Source organism: Hyla sarda, chromosome 3 (genome assembly GCF_029499605.1).
Source record: "Hyla sarda isolate aHylSar1 chromosome 3, aHylSar1.hap1, whole genome shotgun sequence".
Taxonomy (NCBI): domain Eukaryota; kingdom Metazoa; phylum Chordata; class Amphibia; order Anura; family Hylidae; genus Hyla; species Hyla sarda.
In genome coordinates, this window is record NC_079191.1 from 192,552,388 (window position 1) to 192,570,483 (window position 18,096).

Here is an 18,096-nt window from a genome sequence, read left to right on the forward strand (position 1 = left end):
CAGGTGTTGAAAAATGACCCATCAGGCAGCACTTTAGATCGACTTCACTCTGAATGAGACAGAGCAGCATGCACTATATGTGACAACATGCATGTAGCTGAGGAAAAGCTCAGCAACATTTTTAAGACCTATGGAAAAATTTTTCTTCTTACCACAATAAGCACAAAGCAGTAATAAAGAAAATGCATTTAAAGACGTCCATAGCCTTTACACCATTGGTTAACTTGAAAACACAACATTCATTTCCAATATAGTACAGCTTTACTACTGTATATTTTAAAGGGGTACTCCGGCGAAAAACTTTTTTTTTTTTTTAAATCAACTGGTACCAGAAAGTTAAACAGATTTGTAAATTACTTCTATTAAAAAATCTTAATCCTTCCTGTACTTATTAGCTGCTGAATACTACAGCAGAAATTCTTTTCGTTTTGAAACACAGAGCTGTCTGCTGACATCATGAGCACAGTGCTCTCTGCTGACATCTCTGTCCTTTTTAGGAACTGTCCAGAGTAAAAGGAAATAACCATAGAAAACATATGCTGTTATGGACAGTTCCTAAAATGGACAGAGATGTCAGCAGAGAGCACTGTGCTCATGATGTCAGCAGACAGCTCTGTGTTTCAAAACGAAAAGAATTTCCGCTGTAATATTCAGCAGCTAATAAGTACAGGAAGGATTAAGATTTTTTAATAGAAGTAATTTACAAATCTGTTTAACTTTCTGGCACCAGTTGATTTAAAAAAATAAGTTTTTCACTGGAGTACCCCTTTAAAATGATTCAAACTTTATGGACACTTTAACACATTAACTTTTTGGTAGTCACACTACTGTATAAACTTTACAAACTATTGGTGAGCAATGGATTGGACAAACTTTGTACAAGATCAAATATGTTTAAAATAGAAATCAAAAGCAATATTGTTTCTGCACAAAAAAAAAAACCCCTTAGTATATATTTTCCATTGTAGCATTTTAATATTTATTTACACAAAGAAATTTCTGCACGTATGTAGGTCTGGCAGTTGATGTGCAGACTGGATATCTACTTACATTATTTTTCGAGATAATTTCCTGAATTGATGAAGAATTCAATGGCACTTGTTGATGCTCTTTTAAGTCCTTTTCAACGCCTTGCATCCAGTCAAACATTTCATCCAATCCATCCTGAACACTTAGTGATCGAGTCAGGGTTATCTGGAGCTTTTCATTCCAGTCACTCACAGACTGAGATACATTATTGTATCTTCCCACTAGGTCATCTGTTACAGGTCATTTACAAGAGGGTAAAATTAGTCAAAGAAAAAATTGATATTTGTTAAGTAAATAAGTTAATGTGATAGGTTTAATGTGTATTGTAAATTGTTACATTGTCTAATGTGAAAAATTCTGTAAGATCAGAATCAATGTCATAAAATATAATTTAAGTGATAGTGAAATAGATGTTTGGAATAAACTTCCAACAGATGTGGTTGGTATATCCACATAAAGTGAATGTAAACCTGCCTGAGATATACATATGCAGTGGATATAACAAGTCTTGTGATATTAAAGAACAGGACAAAGATACATTATGGTAGAACTTTTGCCACCTATACTTTGTTGAAGGACCTTTTGATTTTATTACAGCAAACTTTCTTTTTGTGTAGGGGTCTATTAGTATCTTGAGGTGGCAATTTTTGCCCGATCTTCCTTGCAAAAGCACTCCTAATCTGTCAGATTGATGGTTTACATTTCCTGCGCACAGCGCTCTTTAGATCACCCTAAAGATGATCAATTAGATTTATGTCTGGGCTTTGGCTGGGCAATAAAAAAACATTAATCTTCAACTGATGAAGCAATGCTTTTGTGGATTTGGATTTGTGCTTTGGGTTGTTGTAGTGCTCGCTAATGGACGCCTGAAGGTTTCGTGGCAAATCTGCCAAATATTTGGAAGTGTTCATAATCACCTCCTTCCTGACTAAGGCCTCGGTTCCAGCTGAAGAAAAACAACCCCAAAGCATGATGCTGCCTCCACCATGTTTCACCAGGATATTATTCCTTGTAAGAAAATGCTTCTGTCTTTCCACCTACTCCATAGCCCATTTATATAAAGAATATAGGAGACTGATGAACATGTAGCACACAGCCAGTACTTGCCAGAAATTTCTGCAGTTTCTTTAATGTTGCTTCTTGGAAGCCTCCCTGATCCGTTTCCTTCTCGTGTTTGCAACAATTTTGGAGCAAAATCTAATTCTAGTGCCATATTTTCTCCACTTGAGGAAGACTGTCTTTACTGTGTTCCATGGTATATCTAATGTTTTGGAAGTTCTTTCTTTAACACTTCTCCTGACTTATATCTTTCTGATATCTGATGCTTTAGAAGCTCTGTGGACCATGGCTTTTGCAGTCACTTTAAATCTTTAAATGATGGCAGGTGTGTAATGACTTCAATTTAACGCTTTCCCGACCCATGACATGCTTTGGTCACAGCCATCACTTCCCCTCCCATAAACATGAATGGAGGGGGTGTGGCGTGATGTCATGAAACACAGAAGTCCGAAGCCACTTCTATGTACTTGTATGAAAAATAAAGTTTATTCTGGCTGCATTATTCATCACTGCCTCTAAAATGATAAAGCTGCAAAGTTGCTCATGTTCTATTTTTAGTTTAAATTAGCTCTTCTGAACATGACCACTAGTTGGCAATGAACAGAGTTCTTTCAAGTTTTAATTTTTAGTTAACCATAAAACAAAAAATAGCCAAGTTTGGTCCAATGGTATTGTTGGAATCGTGCTGACCCATTAAAGAAAGATTGTATGTAGGTTTTGCCGTTTGTGATCCCTGAAAAAAATTATTGCCCTACAAAATTGTGCAATTCCATATATTTCTTTTTTCAGTTTTGCCCAACATATATTTTTTTTCTGGCTTTGTAATACATTATATGATAAAAAATGACAACTTGCCCTAGGAAAAAAATAAGCCATAATACAGCATTGCCAGTGAAAAAGAAAAAAAGGTTATGGATCTTAGAAGGTGAGGAGGAAGAAAACGTGAGCCTGAAATCAAAAGGGTTAACATGAGTTTGAATGTGATTGGTTAATTGTGAACACAGCCACATTCCCATTTATAAGAGGGTGTGCAAACTCAAAGATTTCAGTTTGTTTTGCAATTGAATTGCTCATGTTATAGGTCACATTAAAGGTGGAAAAAGTTCTGACATAATTTATATTTGTCTAATTCTTTTACATCACAAGAACCTGGCATTTGAAATGGGTGTGTAGATTTTTCATTTCCACTGCATCTATTCTAAGATAAAAATTAAACAAAATTATGTCATTTCAGGCAAACTAGATCAGCCGGTTATGCTCTTTCTGCGGATAATATTTAATTTATATGAGAAAACCACCAAAAACAGTATATAGACTATAAAGGGGCTAAATATTTCTCATATATAAGTCTGGTGAAGCTCAGGGGTGGCTTTTTCAAAAAGATCAACCAAAGGATAGGGGATAAAATTTAGATTGTGGGGGCCCCCTGCGATCTCTTAAATGGAGCCCTGGTGCGCTAGCACAGGAGGGCATCACAACCCCTTCATATAGTTCTATGGGAGAGCCATTCGGCAATTTTCAGCTCTCCCATAGAGCTATATGGAGGGGGCATGACAGCCTCCACTTCGGGTAGGTGTCGTGACACGCTCTTGTACTAGCGCATCGGGGCTCCAAACAGGAGATCGCAGGGGGCCCCAGCGCTCGCCCCCCCCTGCGATCTAAAAAGTATAGGGGATAAGTTTTTGATCATGAGACTTGTCCTTTAATAATGAAGAACAATGAATCTGAGTTGCATACCAAGTGGCTTTTGGATTTCATCTTTGTTTAGCAATAGACCCCCTTTATTATCAAGAAGTCCTTCTGCTGCCTTCTTAAGCTTTTCTACACCGACCAGATGAATTGATACCTGTTCACAGAGCAACTGAACAAAAAAGAATCATTGTAGATAAAGTAGCAAAACACTAATAAGAATCAATTTAATATATTCTTTAATGGACGCTCAACAACATATATAGGGGGATCTTAGATCTGAAAAGTAAAGCAATGTCTTTATATTGATATGTGGGACTGATGCGATAATATAACAGCTTAGAATCTTGAAAGCAGTAACTAAGAAAGTGTGACTAGAGCAAATTAATTGGATTCTTGTCCCTTCTTTAAAGATTGCATTAGAAATCAATGAAGCGCTAAAAAATAAAAAAAATCGAACAAAATCTCAAATTACAAAATCTTCACTTAGATTGGGCCAGTTTTAAATTGATGACCTAGGATGTATTTGCCATAAGTAGCATATTAAAAAGGTACTCCGGTGGAAAACTTTTTATTTTTTAAATCAACTGGTGCCAGAAAGTTAAACAGATTTGTAAATTACTTCTATTAAAGTAGGAGGAAATGATTTGCTTTTTCGAACACAGAGCTCTCTGCTGACATCACGAGCACAGTGCTCTCTGCTGACTTATCTGTCCATTTTAAGAACTGTCCAGAGTAGGAGTAAATCCCCATAGCAAACATATGCTGCTCTGGACAGTTCCTAAAAAGGACAGAGATGTCAGCAGAGAGCACTGTGCTTGTGATGTCAGCAGAGAGCACTGTGTTCCAAAAATAAAAGAAGATTCTCTGTAGTATTCAGCAGCTAATAAGTACTGGAAGGATTAAGATTTTTTTTATAGAAGTAATTTACAAATCTGTTTAACTTTCTGGCACCAGTTGATTAAAGAAAAAAAAAAAAAAGTTTTCCACCGGAGTACCCCTTTAACACAATGAAATTAACTTTTAAAATGTATGGCGTTTGGTTATTAAAAACACTGCTATTCCCTTTGCTGACTACATGTAACCCCTGCAGCTGCTGCTCACCTTGTATATGGCTTCCCTCACTAGCTGCAAAATGGACAGAGCACTGTTTATAGTCATAGATATATACAAAGGGGCAGTAGGAACCATGGCTGAAATGCTTTATCAGCCAGCAAGGGGCGAGCTCCAAGAGAAAAAGGCAAGGCGGACTTTTAAAAAAAGTAGAAAGTGCAGTTATTTATCCTAACAAATGCCCTATGACCTAACAAAAGCCAATTCCCTACTATTACCATCAATCTGTTTACCAGCTGGAAAACCCCATCACCTGCGGTAACCAAATAAGCTATTTGTTGGACACTTCATAATGTGTGGTGGTTACTACAAGCAATTACATGAAATTGGAGCAAGTACCTTTGTTTCTTCTATTTGTCTCTGCAGGTTCCTGGTGTCTGCAGCAATGGGCTCAGACAACTTTTTCTGCACAGCCGATTCTGATTTCTGAAGGCCAGCCAGCAGTCCACAAGATGCTTCTTTAAAGTGTTCATATTTGTCTACTAAATCCTTCAGGTTATTTCCTAGAATATTACACTTAAAGAGAAAGGCAAAGATTAAAGAATTAAATGTAGAACTTCTTCATCATGGTCATCAGATACTTTAATGAGAATAGGACAAGCTACCTAAGGCTACGATAACATCATGATTCATGGCACAGATGCCATTTTTGAAGCTGAAATTGGCTGCTAATTACTGCTAATTGGCTGCTAATTACGATCAGGTCCATGCGGGCCATAGGAGTGAATGGCGTCAGTGCCTGCTTGTGCATAGATACGATTGCAGCTGATTTCAGCTTCAAAAATCCTGTGCCAAGGAGGCAGTAATCGTGATGTAAACAGGGCATTCATTTGTATAAAATTAGTAGTAACAGATAGACATTGTAGAAGGGGTACTTCTCTAGTACACCCAGCTAATTCACACATTCAATTCACAATTTATGCAAACTGCAGGAACTAAATGCAAATGCCAAAGACAAATACCTTTGAATGTAAAGACTTGAAGTTTTCTGAAGCCGTGTCTAACTTGCTTTGTACCATCTTGCAGGTTTCCATGGTGCTAATATTATTGTTGTCTTCCACCATATCATCTTTACTGTAGGATTTTGCAGCATCCAGCACCCTCTGTCCGGATATAGTGATATAACGTAAGTCTCCTTTGTGAGAAATCACATCTTCAGAAAAGCTCTTTTGTCTCTGAAGCTTGGCCATGAGACCTGCAAAGTCCTCAGATCCATTCTCCAAATGCTCTAGTTCTTGTTTCGAGTCTTGAAGCCAATTCTCAAACTCATTGTAGTCAGCTGTAAACTTCTCTAGCTCCTCTTGTACTGTCTGGATCCCCTTCATTTTCCGCTCAGAATCAAACAAAGCTGATTCATACTGGGCTTTTAAAGCTTCAATATTTTTCTGGAGCCTTTCCTTCTCTTCAGGTGTGAGATGGCGTCCTTGTTTCTCAAGTAGTACTTGTGCTGACTGGGTTGCTATTATAACTGCTTGATGCTGAGACACAATTTTCTCATGCTGAGCCTACAGATGATAATAACGTATAGTGTAAATGATTCAAGTATTGGCAGTTAATGGGTACACTGGTAATGGTAGTGAAAATAGGGTCTTCATTTAAAACCAGAGGACAAACAGTTATATCACAACAAGAATTTAAAGGGGTACTCCGCTGCTCAGCGTTTGGAACAAACTGTTCCGAACGCTGGAGTCGGCGCCGGGGGCTCGTGACGTCATAGACTCGCCCCATCATGACATCATGCCGTGCCCCCTCAATGTAAGTCTATGGGAGGGGGGCGTGACAGCCGACATGTATACATTGCAGCCGACATGTATACATTAAGTATAGGCTCAGCCTTGTTGATATTTGCTGCATGCATGAAAAACAACAACTATACATATCATGAGGTTAACTTTTAAGGGCTAATCCTGCAGACAACTAAGAAGTTGTTACAAGCAGATTCCAAAACAGATGCTGCTTTGGAATATGCATGGAATTAACTCCCCACTGTTTTCAATGGGTATCTGCTGTTTGTATACTAGTTCACATAGTGCAGATTGTTTCAACACAGATTTGACATCTGTACTGTAGAAAAAGAAAGAAGTAATATGCCCCTTCTTTTACAAGAAATCCATGAAGATTGGGTGGCCTGGACATGGATTAGTCAGACTAAATGGGGCTAATCGGTAGCCAAAACTATGAAGAAGTCCACAGCATATAAACTACTGTAACAGAAATATAAGCATAGGGTAAATTTCCTTCAGTGGATTCCACAATGGAAAAATAAGATGTATGAGCATAGCCTAAGGGAGTATAGAGATGTATTTTTTAATTGATTTGTAGTTATAGGGTAGGGTCACACACAGCGCATCCGCAGCATATTGGTGTCAGCGAGTTCCCTGTAGCTCTGTGTGTCTGCTCGTAGCCAGCCACAGCAGGGAACTTATTCTGCAGTCGATCTGCAACTGCTTGCAGCATATCTGCAGCATCAAACACGCTGGGGATGCGCTGTGTGTGACCACTACGTAGAAAAAACCTTTTCTTTGAAAGATCATAAGAGTTCTGTGATTAATAGTACTGTATAATAATATGGTGATGCCATGCAGTTTTATTTGATGCCCTCTTTAGACCAAACAAAATTACACTCTTGTCGATCCTCTCCAAAATAACAAAAGAGCAAGTTAGCTGTTTGTTTCTATGCCATGTAAGTTGTAATTATAGCCATAATCTTATTGTACCTTCACTTTCTGATACTGACTCTTTAAATCCTCTTCTTTACATTCTTCGACATTCATAACGTTTGCTTTTCCATCGCACACAATTACGTTACCATTAACCTCTTGGACTCCATCCAGTATAGACTGTATTTCACTCTCTTTATGATGTGTTCCATTTTGCTTAATATGACATTTTTTCTCTTGGTTTCCATTCTCTGCTTCTTCATCCACACGTGAAAGCCAATCCAGCAAGCTTTCTATTTTGTTTTTACTTTCTTCCAGTTGTTCTACAGCAGCAGACTAAAAAGAAAATATATTTAAGCAAAATAGCAACTTAACTTTAAGGCCCGTCCACACTGCTGAAATCCAGTCAGCTGAAAACCGCCTGCAGCAGAATTACGATGTTTTCAATGGGATTCTGTTGCTCTGTGCATACTGTGGGATTTCTGCAGAGGGATTTCATTGACTAAATGGACAACCGCCCATCCTTTCACTAGACTGCATTGCCGTCTAAAGAGACAGCAACCTCTGTGCTGTCTTATCAACAATGATTTAGATAGCGTCCACTCCAGGCAGAAGTCTAGACCAAATATTTAATAATGGTAAACAATATAAGCATGTATGTGCATTATACAGCTATGTCAATTGAATCATAGCAATACGAACACTGAGATCCTTAAGCTATGTTCACACAGCAGATTTTCTACATGGAATTTTGCATAGAAATTCAGCAGAAATTAATTGCCCAATTACTTGAATGGAATTCCTGCAGCGGAAATTTTGTTGTGTGAATCGGAACAACGGAATCCCATTAACCCCTTAAGGACCCGGGGTTTTTCCGTTTTTGCATTTTCGTTTTTTCCTCCTTACCTTTAAAAAATCATAACTCTTTTAATCTTTCACCTTAAAATACATATGATGGCTTAATTTTTGCACCACTAATTCTACTTTGTAATGACGTCAGTCATTTTACCCAAAAATCGACGGCGGAACGGAAAACAAAATCAATGTGAGACAAAATTGAAAAAAAAAAACGCCATTTTGTAACTTTTGGGGGCTTCCGTTTCTGCACAGTACATTTTTCGGTAAAAATGACACCTTCTTTTTTTTTTTTACTGTTTTTATTGCAATGTAAGTGCTCAACACGATAAATACAGACGGAGAGTATCAAAAGCTGGCGGTGAGAAATACAGGTATCATCCGACGCCATGCCGGAAAAAGGAGGATCAATCATCAGCATGACACTGACACCTTCTTTTTATTTTGTAGGTCCATACGGTTAAAATTATACCCTACTTATGTAGGTTTGATTTTGTCGGACTTCTGGAAAAAATCAAAACTACATGCAGGAAAATTTGTACGTTTAAAATTGTCATCTTCTGACCCCTATAACTTTTTTATTTTTCCGCGTATGGGGCGGTATGAGGGCTCATTTTTTGCAAATTTTTTGAAGTTTTTAGCGGTATTTTTGCATTGATAGGACTTGTAAAAAGTGACCAAAAATGCACTAATTTGGACTTTGGAATTTTGCGCGTACGCCATTGACCGTGCAGTTTAATTAACGATATGTTTTTATAATTCGGATATTTCCACACGCGGCGATACCACATATGTTTATTTTTATTTACACTGCTTTTTTTTTTTTTTTATGGGATAAGGGGGGTGATTCAAACTTTTAATAGGGGAGGGGTTAAATGATCTTTATTCACTTTTTTTTAACCTTTTTTTTTGCAGTGTTTTAGCTCCCATAGGGACCTATAACACTGCACACACTGATCTTTCACATTGATCACTGGTTTCTCATAAGAAACCAGTGATCGATGATTCTGCCGCTTGACTGCTCATGCCTGGATCTAAGGCACTGAGCAGTCATTCGGCGATCGGACAGCGAGGAGGCAGGTAGGGACCCTCCAGCTGTCCTTTAAGCTGTTCAGGATGCCGCGGCTCCCTAAGCTAACCGGCATGGTTTCACTCTCATTTTAGACGCGACGTTCAACTTTGAACGCTGCGTCTAAAGGGTTAATAGCGCGCGGCAGCGCGATCAATGCCGCACGCTTTTAGCCACGGGTCCCAGTCGTGGCCCCGCGTTATAGATCGGGAGCGGACTCAGGGTGTACAGGTACGCCCTGGGTCCTTAACAGGTTAAAGAAATTCTGATGTGTGAACACAGCCTTACTACCGTATATACTCGAGTATTACCCATTCTGAATATAAGCCGAGGCCCCTAATTTCACCCCAAAAACCTAGGAAAAGTTATTGACTCAACTATAAGCCTAGGGTGGGAAATACATCATCCCCCCCCTCATCATCATCCCCCTGACATTATCACCCCGTTATCATCACCCTGTCATTATCACCCTGGTCATCACCCCCGCTTCATCATCACCGCCTGTCAATCCCTTCGTCATCATCCAGACCCCCCTATTGTTTGCTACTCACCTCCCCAGTTGTTGCTTTCTCAGTGGGAAAGAAGGGTTAGTCGATCCGGGCTCTCCATCTTCACCTGGAGGCCCTCTTCTTCGCTCCGGGCCGACCATGGACTAGTGACATTGCGTTGACGACGACGCGCAGGAACGTCTGTGCACAGCAGACATCCGTGACGTCCCTGCACATGAACGTCCCTGCGCAGTGGCGTCAATGCAGCGCCAATAGTTCGGGGCTGGCTCGGAGCGGAGGAGAGGGCCTCCCGATGAAGATGGACAGCCCGGAACGACTAACCCTCCCCACCGGACGGTCCCTGCAGCATGGATGGCCGAAGATGGATGGCCTGGCCCATCCCCTCACAGCTAAGCCAGAAGCGTTTTTTGTTCACTAGAGTATAAGCCGAGGGGGCTGTTTTCAGCACGAAAAATCGAGCTGAAAAACTCGGCTTATACTCGAGTATATACGGTAAGTCCTAAAATGTTATGTTAAGTTCTAGATATATAAGAAATAATTGTCAGAAACCTTTTCTGTTTCCTTTTTGATGGCTGTTGTGACAGCCTTTTCAAGCTCCTTCTTGGATTGTTCAGCTTTTTTACATAGTAGTTCAAACTTAGCTTTAGCCTCTTTCAGTTTCTGCTCAATGACGACTTTTTCTTCTGGTGACAGCTTATCTCCATGCTCTTGGAGGAATTTTTCTGTGTTTTTCACAATCTCTGCAAGTTCACTGGCACCAGCCTGCATATCTTTCTGTAACTCCTACAAGTATATGAACAATAAATGGACTGGAGCAATTAAATGTTTGATTTTCTAGATTATTAAAATCACATTTACAGAGGTAAAGTATTCCAGATACTTCCCTCAAACCCACACTTTCTCTATACCATAATAAAGATAGTGATGCACTGAATTAAATATAACAAAATTGAAAGCATTATGGTGAATTAAAATGTTATGTTGTCTGACTGGAAAACATTAAAAAAAATGTTATATAGAAACTCTCAATTCTAATGTTTTTAAGATATAGATAAAAATATTACAGTGTAGTGCTGAATTATCAGTAGAAGAAATGACAGGATAACATAAGAATTTCTAAGCCTGTGTCCTAATGGCTCATAGGTATGATGTATGGAAGCAAATCTCTATATGCACCAAAATGGTCATTGATATGGAAGAAGATTTTTTTCTCATGAGGGGAAAGGCACAGACACTCTCTTGCCAAGGTAGCCTTAAAGGGGTACTCCCATGGAAATTTTTTTTTTTAAATTAAGAACTGGTGCCAGAAAGTTAAACAGATTTGTAATTTACTTATATTTAAAAATCTTAACCCTTCCATTACTTATCAGCTGCTGTATGCTCCACAGGAAGTTCTTTTCTTTTTGAATATCCTTTCTGTCTGACCACAGTGCTCTCTACTGACACCTCTGTCCATTTTAGGAACTGTCCAGAGCAGGATAGTTTTGCTATGGGGATTTGCTCCTACTTTGAACAGTTCCTAAAATGTACTGAGGTGTCAGCAGAGAGCACTGTGGTCAGACAGAAAGGAAATTCAAAAAGAAAAGAACTTCCTCTGGAACATTCAGCAGCTGATAAGTACTGGAAGGGTTAAGATTTTTAAATAGAAGTACTTTACAAATCTGTTTAATGTTCTGGCACCAATTGTTTAAAAAAAATGTTTTTGAGTGGAGTACCCCTTTAAACCTTTAAATATCTTTAAACTTGGCTCTGTAGAACAAGGTTGAATTAAAGGGGTATTCCAGGCAAAACCTTTTATATATATATATATATATATATATATATATATATATATATATATATGTATATATATATATCAACTGGCTCCGGAAAGTTAAACAGATTTGTAAATTACTTCTATTAAAAAATCTTAATCCTTCCAATAGTTATTAGCTTCTGAAGTTTTCTGTCTAACTGCTCAATGATGATGTCACGTCCCAGGAGCTGTGCATGATGGGAGAATATCCCCATAGGAACTGCACAGCTCCCGGGACGTGTTTAGACAGAAAACAACTCAACTTCAGAAGCTAATAACTATTGGAAGGATTAAGATTTTTTAATAGAAGTAATTTACAAATCTGTTTAACTTGATATATATGAAAAAAGTTTTGGCCTGGAATACCCCTTTAATAATAAAAGTCATAATAAAGATAATACATTGCAACCTCATCACAGCTGCCTGACCAAAACCACTGTAAATTATTATGACCATACCCATTAATGATTTAAGGTGTATTGAAATAACTTTAACCAACTGGCTAAGCTCAGACCTACAAAATATATGACTCATTTTCACCACAATCTATATATATAAAACTCAACGTGTGTGTGTATGTATGTGTGTATGTTCCATAAAAACTTTCAAACGGCTAAAGATATTAACATGAAACTTGGCACACATGTTACTTATATGTCAACAACAAACATAGGATAGGTGATTTAACCCTTACTCACCCCTATTTGCCAGGGACGGGGCTTATGATTAATGTCCCATGCAAGTCAATGGGAAATATATGTTACTGCATAACTTCCAAACGGCTGGAGATATTTCCATAATACTTGGTCACATGTTACTTATATGTCCACTTAAAGTATAGGATAGTTAATTTAACCCTTAACTACCTCCATTTGTGAGGGTCAGGTTTTTTTTTTTTAAAGTCCCATGCAAATCAATGTGAAATGTATGTTCCCATATAATTTCTGTTAGGCTGGAGATATTTCATTACCTGGTACACATATTACCAGTAAGGATATGAGGGCGGGATGGGAGGTCGGGATAGGAGGACGGGATATGAGGACGAGATATAAGGTCGGGATAGGAGGTCGGGATAGGATGTCGGGATAGGAGGTCGGGATAGGAGGACAAGATAGGAGGACGGGATATGAGGACGGGATAGGAGGTCTGGATAGGAGGTTGAGATAGGAGGACGGGATAGGAGGTTGAGATAGGAGGTCGAGATATGAGGACTGGATAGGAGGTCGAGGACGGGATAGCAGGACGGGATAGGAGGATGGGATAGGAGGACGGGATAGGAGGTCGGGATAGGAGGTCGAGATAGGAGGACGGTATAGGAGGTCGGGACAGGAGGTCGAGATAGGAGGTCGGGATAAGAGGTCGGTCGGGATGTGGGGTTGGGATATGACAACAATATATGAGGACTGCATATGAAGTCAAAAGCTTCCTCCTTTGTTTATTTTCCTCCCCAAAAAGGATTAGGAAGGAAAAACCGGGCAACGCCGGGTACTCAGCTAGTAATGAATAAAATAAATGTAAATCTTTATTAATCATTGACAAAGTAGATGATTAGAAATGGGCCTTACAATGGATATGGTGGCATTATAAGGTGCAAAGCATACAATGGAAACATTACAATACCAATTATAACAATAGGACATCATAAAAAAAATCCTTAAAGGGGTACTCCAGTGGAAATTTTTTTTTCTAAATCCAAAAAAGTGCCAAAAAGTTAAACAGATTTGTTAATTACGTTTATTTAAAAATCTTAATCCTTCCTGTACTTATCAGCTGCTGTGTGCTACAGAAGAAGTTGTATAGTTATTTTCTGTCTGTCCACAGTGCTCTCTGCTGACACCTCTGTCCGTATGATGAACTGTCCAGAGTAGGAGCAAATCCCCATAGCAAACCTCTCCTGCTCTGGACAGTTCCTGAAAAAGAACAGAGGTTTTAGCAAAAAGCACTGTGGTCAGAAAGAAAAAAACTATACAATTTCCTCTGTAGTATACAGCAGCTGATAAGTATTGGAAGCATTAAGATTTTTTAATAGAAGTAATTTAAAAATCTGTTTAACTTTCTGCCACCAGTTGATTAGAACAAAATAGATTTTCACCGGAGTACCCCTTTAAGCTATGTTCACATATAGTTTTTTGCTCAGTATTTTTAACCAAAAAAAAAGGAATGGAGCCGAAATAGAAATAAGGCACATTTTTCAATAATAGTTTTTCATTGCGTAGGTTCCATTTGTGGTTTTGGTTAAAAATACTGAGCAAAACCCTGGACCAAAATTAAATATTAAATGTCCTCTTTGGAAAATAAATAATATAATGTCTCTTTTCAGATACAGTGAATATGTACAATACAATACAATACCTCATATTCAGCCTGACAGTGCTGTAGATCTGCAGGGTTGTCACGAGCGGTCAGCATGTCTTGTTGTCCAATAAGCTTGTTCTCTGTCTGAGTGATCAGGTCACAGATTTCCTGCAGCTTATCTCTGTGCTCTTGTAGTTGTACTTCCGCATCCTGTAGGAACGAAAAATACGCAATTGAAACCCATGTACAAAAGCAGCCGAGGAAAGTCACAAATCACAGTGTGCTGTAAACATGACCACAGTGGATTATGGCTTGAGCAAGGTGACTGAAGTGTAGAAGAGGAAACATTTTTTTTCATCTTAAAGAATTTAAAACAGTGCAAGAGAGATATCAAAGCCTGACCATGCACAAGATAAAGGAGATGTTCAACTGCGTTGTTTATCCCAGTGTCTTTTCATCCTGGAACCTGTGTTAATGATGACGCAGAAAAAGACATATCAAACAGATGTTAGTATTGAAATATGGTTGCTAAAGCAAGATGTACATTTAAAGGGGTACTCTGCTGCTCAGCGTTTTGAACAAACTGTTCCGAATGCTGGAGCCAGGAGCCTGTGACATCATAGTCCCGCCCCCTCATGACATCACACCCCACCCCCTCAATGCAAGTCTATGGGAGGGGGCGTTCCCCCTCCCATAGACTTGCATTGAGGGGGCGGGGTGTGACGTCATGAGAGGGCAGGGCTATGACGTCATGAGCTCCTTGCGCCGGCTCCAGAGTTTGGAACAGTTTGTTCCAAACGCTAAACTGCGGAGTACCCCTTTAAACAGGATGCAAAAGATGTTCTATTGGCTCAGCTTGAAATGTTAATAACCCCTCGTCTCTTTCAAAAAGAAATCTCTTTAGAAAGCGCCACCAAAATTGCTGTCAGTTAAATACAAAGATTGAGGAAGGGAATACAGTCATACCTTATGTTTTGGTCATGCAATGCTCTTTGATGTCCTGGCAACAGAAGGTAGGTTCTTCACATTACATGCCTAAAGTTCTCTCTATTGAGAACTCAAATGGCCCCTTCTCAACTCTGAGTGACAACTCTAAACTTCAATCAGGAGGCCGTTAGAGCTGTCAATTATCTCTGAGAATAAGGTCCAGAGGAAGTCTCAATAAAGGCCAGTGGGCAGAACTCTCTTGGGCACTTGCAATAGTGATAACTGTATATCAAATACTTTTTTTCCCCCTTCAAACAAGTTGCCTGGCCAAAACAAAAGGCATTGTTAGGCTGGGTTCACATATGTCCGGCATAGGTGAACTCAGCCTAAATCTCGACGCAACTGATGCCAAAACTGATGGCAACTTGTCATCAGTTGTATAGCATGCGGCGTCTATTGTTTCTGGGCAACGGACAGGGGAATGCAGCAAGCTGCGTTCCCCTGTCCGGTGCCCTCCGGCATGTCCAACCATCTTGCGTCAAAATTGAGACGCTGGATGATTGTGAACTGTCCCATTCAAATGAATAGGATCAGTTCTAGCATCAGTTTCCCTGCGGTGCACGCCGGAGGGAAACTGTGCCGGACGACTGATATATGTGAACCCAGCCTTACACGTTCCATCCTCTGTATTTATTTGTTTAAAAATCAACCATTAAATCAAAAAGTCCTAAACAACAAGGTCACTCAAATCGTATAGATTATGTAGTACATACCCTGACTGCTAAAAACAAAAAGCTACAGACATAAAAAAAACATTACAACTGTGTATTAATAGCAAGTAAACTATGTAAACCATCAACACAAAATCATCAACCCCCATGAGCATAGAAGAAAACATCTATTTGTACTTTTTCTCTGGGTTTTCAAGTATAGTATGTAAGCAAATATGTCTTTATTCATTTAAAATAACAAAAGTAATGTTTCGGTACAGAAACAAAAACAAGGCTCGGATACAAAAATTTCAAACTTAGAGCAAGCACAGCATGCACCAAAAGCCAAACCTTCTGCTCATTCAAATCTTGTGCCGCCAGCAGGTGACTTGTTAGAGACTCTATATGTGATGTGATCCTTTTTTGAGCATTTTGAAAGCTCTTCTGTGTAGCATTCAGTGATCGTAACAGCTGTTTGCTTTGATTTGGTGAAAGATCCTGGGCATGTTCTGATATAAAGAACTGGACATCAAACGCTGTGGTATCTAGCTCTACCTTCTGCTCTGAAACATCACTGCTGAGATTCTGTGTGTGAAACCATAAATATAAGACATGCTTATAAACATAAACATTATATATATATATATATATATATATATATATATATATATATAATAGAATTAAGCAAAATTTGCATAAACAGAAACAAATCTGACAAAATACATATAATTTTATATAAAGGCCTCTAACTAAATGCATCATATATAGATAGGGTGGGATCAGGCCATTCACAATCTCTCCCTCTGTGGACAATGATTTCTGCAAAGCTCACAAAGCTTTCCTGGAAAACTCCATTTATTTTCATTATAGGGCCATTAAAGGTGTATGGAGCAAGCTCCTTACTTGATCTCACTTTATACATGCTCCTCGTGCTGCCACTAATAGCCGGCATGGAGCAATCTCCACTGCCAGCTATTAACAATAAAGGTGCTGCTGTCAAAATAGCAGCATTTAAACGACCGTTCAAAGCATCATTGGTGGTCATAGTAGCCTATGACAGACTCTACCAACAGAGCACAGATGTAGTGGATCAATGCAATACACACATATATATATATACTGGACTGATCTGTAATAGTAATTAAAATGACTGCTCAAACAAGTCCAAGGGGAGACTAAAAATATAAAAATATATATACATAAATAAACCCTTCATATAACAAACATTTAAATCCCTCCCTTTTCTCATTTTCAAAAAACAAAACAAAACATAAATATATTTTGCATCACCGCGTGCAAAGTTGTCTTTACTATTTAAATATGACATTCCTGATCCCATGGGGTGAATTGCGTAAATTAAAAAAATATCAAACAACAGAATTGCATTTTATTGGTCACATGAGATCCCAGAATTTTTTTTATAAAAAGTATAATCGATGCAGCTAAATAGGCATATAAAATAAAATGAGTCAGAACAGGGTATTTTTTTCAGATGTAAAACCTCCATTGCCCATAAAGGACAGGGGGTAATGTAAGAAAACACATCTGAGATATATTTCTGTGTTACCCACAAAAATAAATAAGAACAAGTGAATAAAAATACCTTTAAAGAATGTATCTTTTGATTTACAACATCTATATCATCACTACTCAGTGAAAAGTCCAATGTTTCATTACAAGAGGTTATCCAATCTGCCAAGGCTTGTAGTCGGTTTAGTAAGCCCTGATGAGTTTCTGCTAATGCACCCTAAAATAAAAACGGAAAAACCCAGAACAATTACTTACTGCAATACAACCTAAAAACTAGCATTTGTAATAAACATCATTGCTTAAAAACAATTCTAATGGAATGGACTTCTATAGGAGAGAAACGCTAAGATTTCATAGAAAAAAACGTCTATCGCACATGTTTTTGGGGTGTGTTTGGGAAAAAAACAACGAAAACCCAGACTATGTTCAGACACAGAATATTGGTCAGTATTTTAGTCAGTCTTTTAGCCAAGTGACAAAGAGAAGAACTATATTGGGAAGATTTGCAGCTTTTTCTGTGTTTTAAACCCACTTCTGGTTTTGCCTAAAAATACTGATAAAATACAATGGGTGAACCCAGCCTAAGGTTACAGGAATGCAAACCAGGTTAAGGGTCTGAATGCCAACACACAGTTAATACACAGTATTTTGGCCAGTATTTGTAACTAAAACCAGAAGTTGAACCCATACAGAAAAAGGTGCAAATATCTAGGTTTCAGATAAAAATACTGAGTAAAATACTATGTGTAAACAAATCCTTACTTATACATAAAATATATAGTACAAAAAGGTATGAACCTAGCCTAAAAATGTAATCTAATGAGAATTATACAAAGCTGTAGACATAGTGGTCGAG

The 18,096-nt window shown here is 38.5% G+C and overlaps 1 protein-coding gene across 20 annotated transcripts in view; it reads right to left on the reverse strand.

Annotated features, from left to right (window-relative positions):
• DST (dystonin) overlaps nt 1–18,096 on the reverse strand; it is a 613,928-nt gene that overhangs the window by 179,626 nt on the left and 416,206 nt on the right. For 19 of the 20 annotated variants that reach the window (XM_056565774.1, XM_056565763.1, XM_056565758.1 and 16 more), the window contains 7 exons: nt 14,131–14,283; nt 10,533–10,766; nt 7,608–7,886; nt 5,853–6,395; nt 5,230–5,406; nt 3,826–3,949; nt 1,051–1,259 (listed from right to left, as the gene is read on the reverse strand). In XM_056565774.1, coding sequence (XP_056421749.1) covers nt 1,051–1,259; nt 3,826–3,949; nt 5,230–5,406; nt 5,853–6,395; nt 7,608–7,886; nt 10,533–10,766; nt 14,131–14,283 — 1,719 coding nt within the window. Of the gene's footprint in view, nt 1–1,050; nt 1,260–3,825; nt 3,950–5,229; nt 5,407–5,852; nt 6,396–7,607; nt 7,887–10,532; nt 10,767–14,130; nt 14,284–16,061; nt 16,296–17,313; nt 17,458–18,096 lie in introns of all 20 variants that reach the window. The other variant, XM_056565772.1, reaches the window with a different exon arrangement.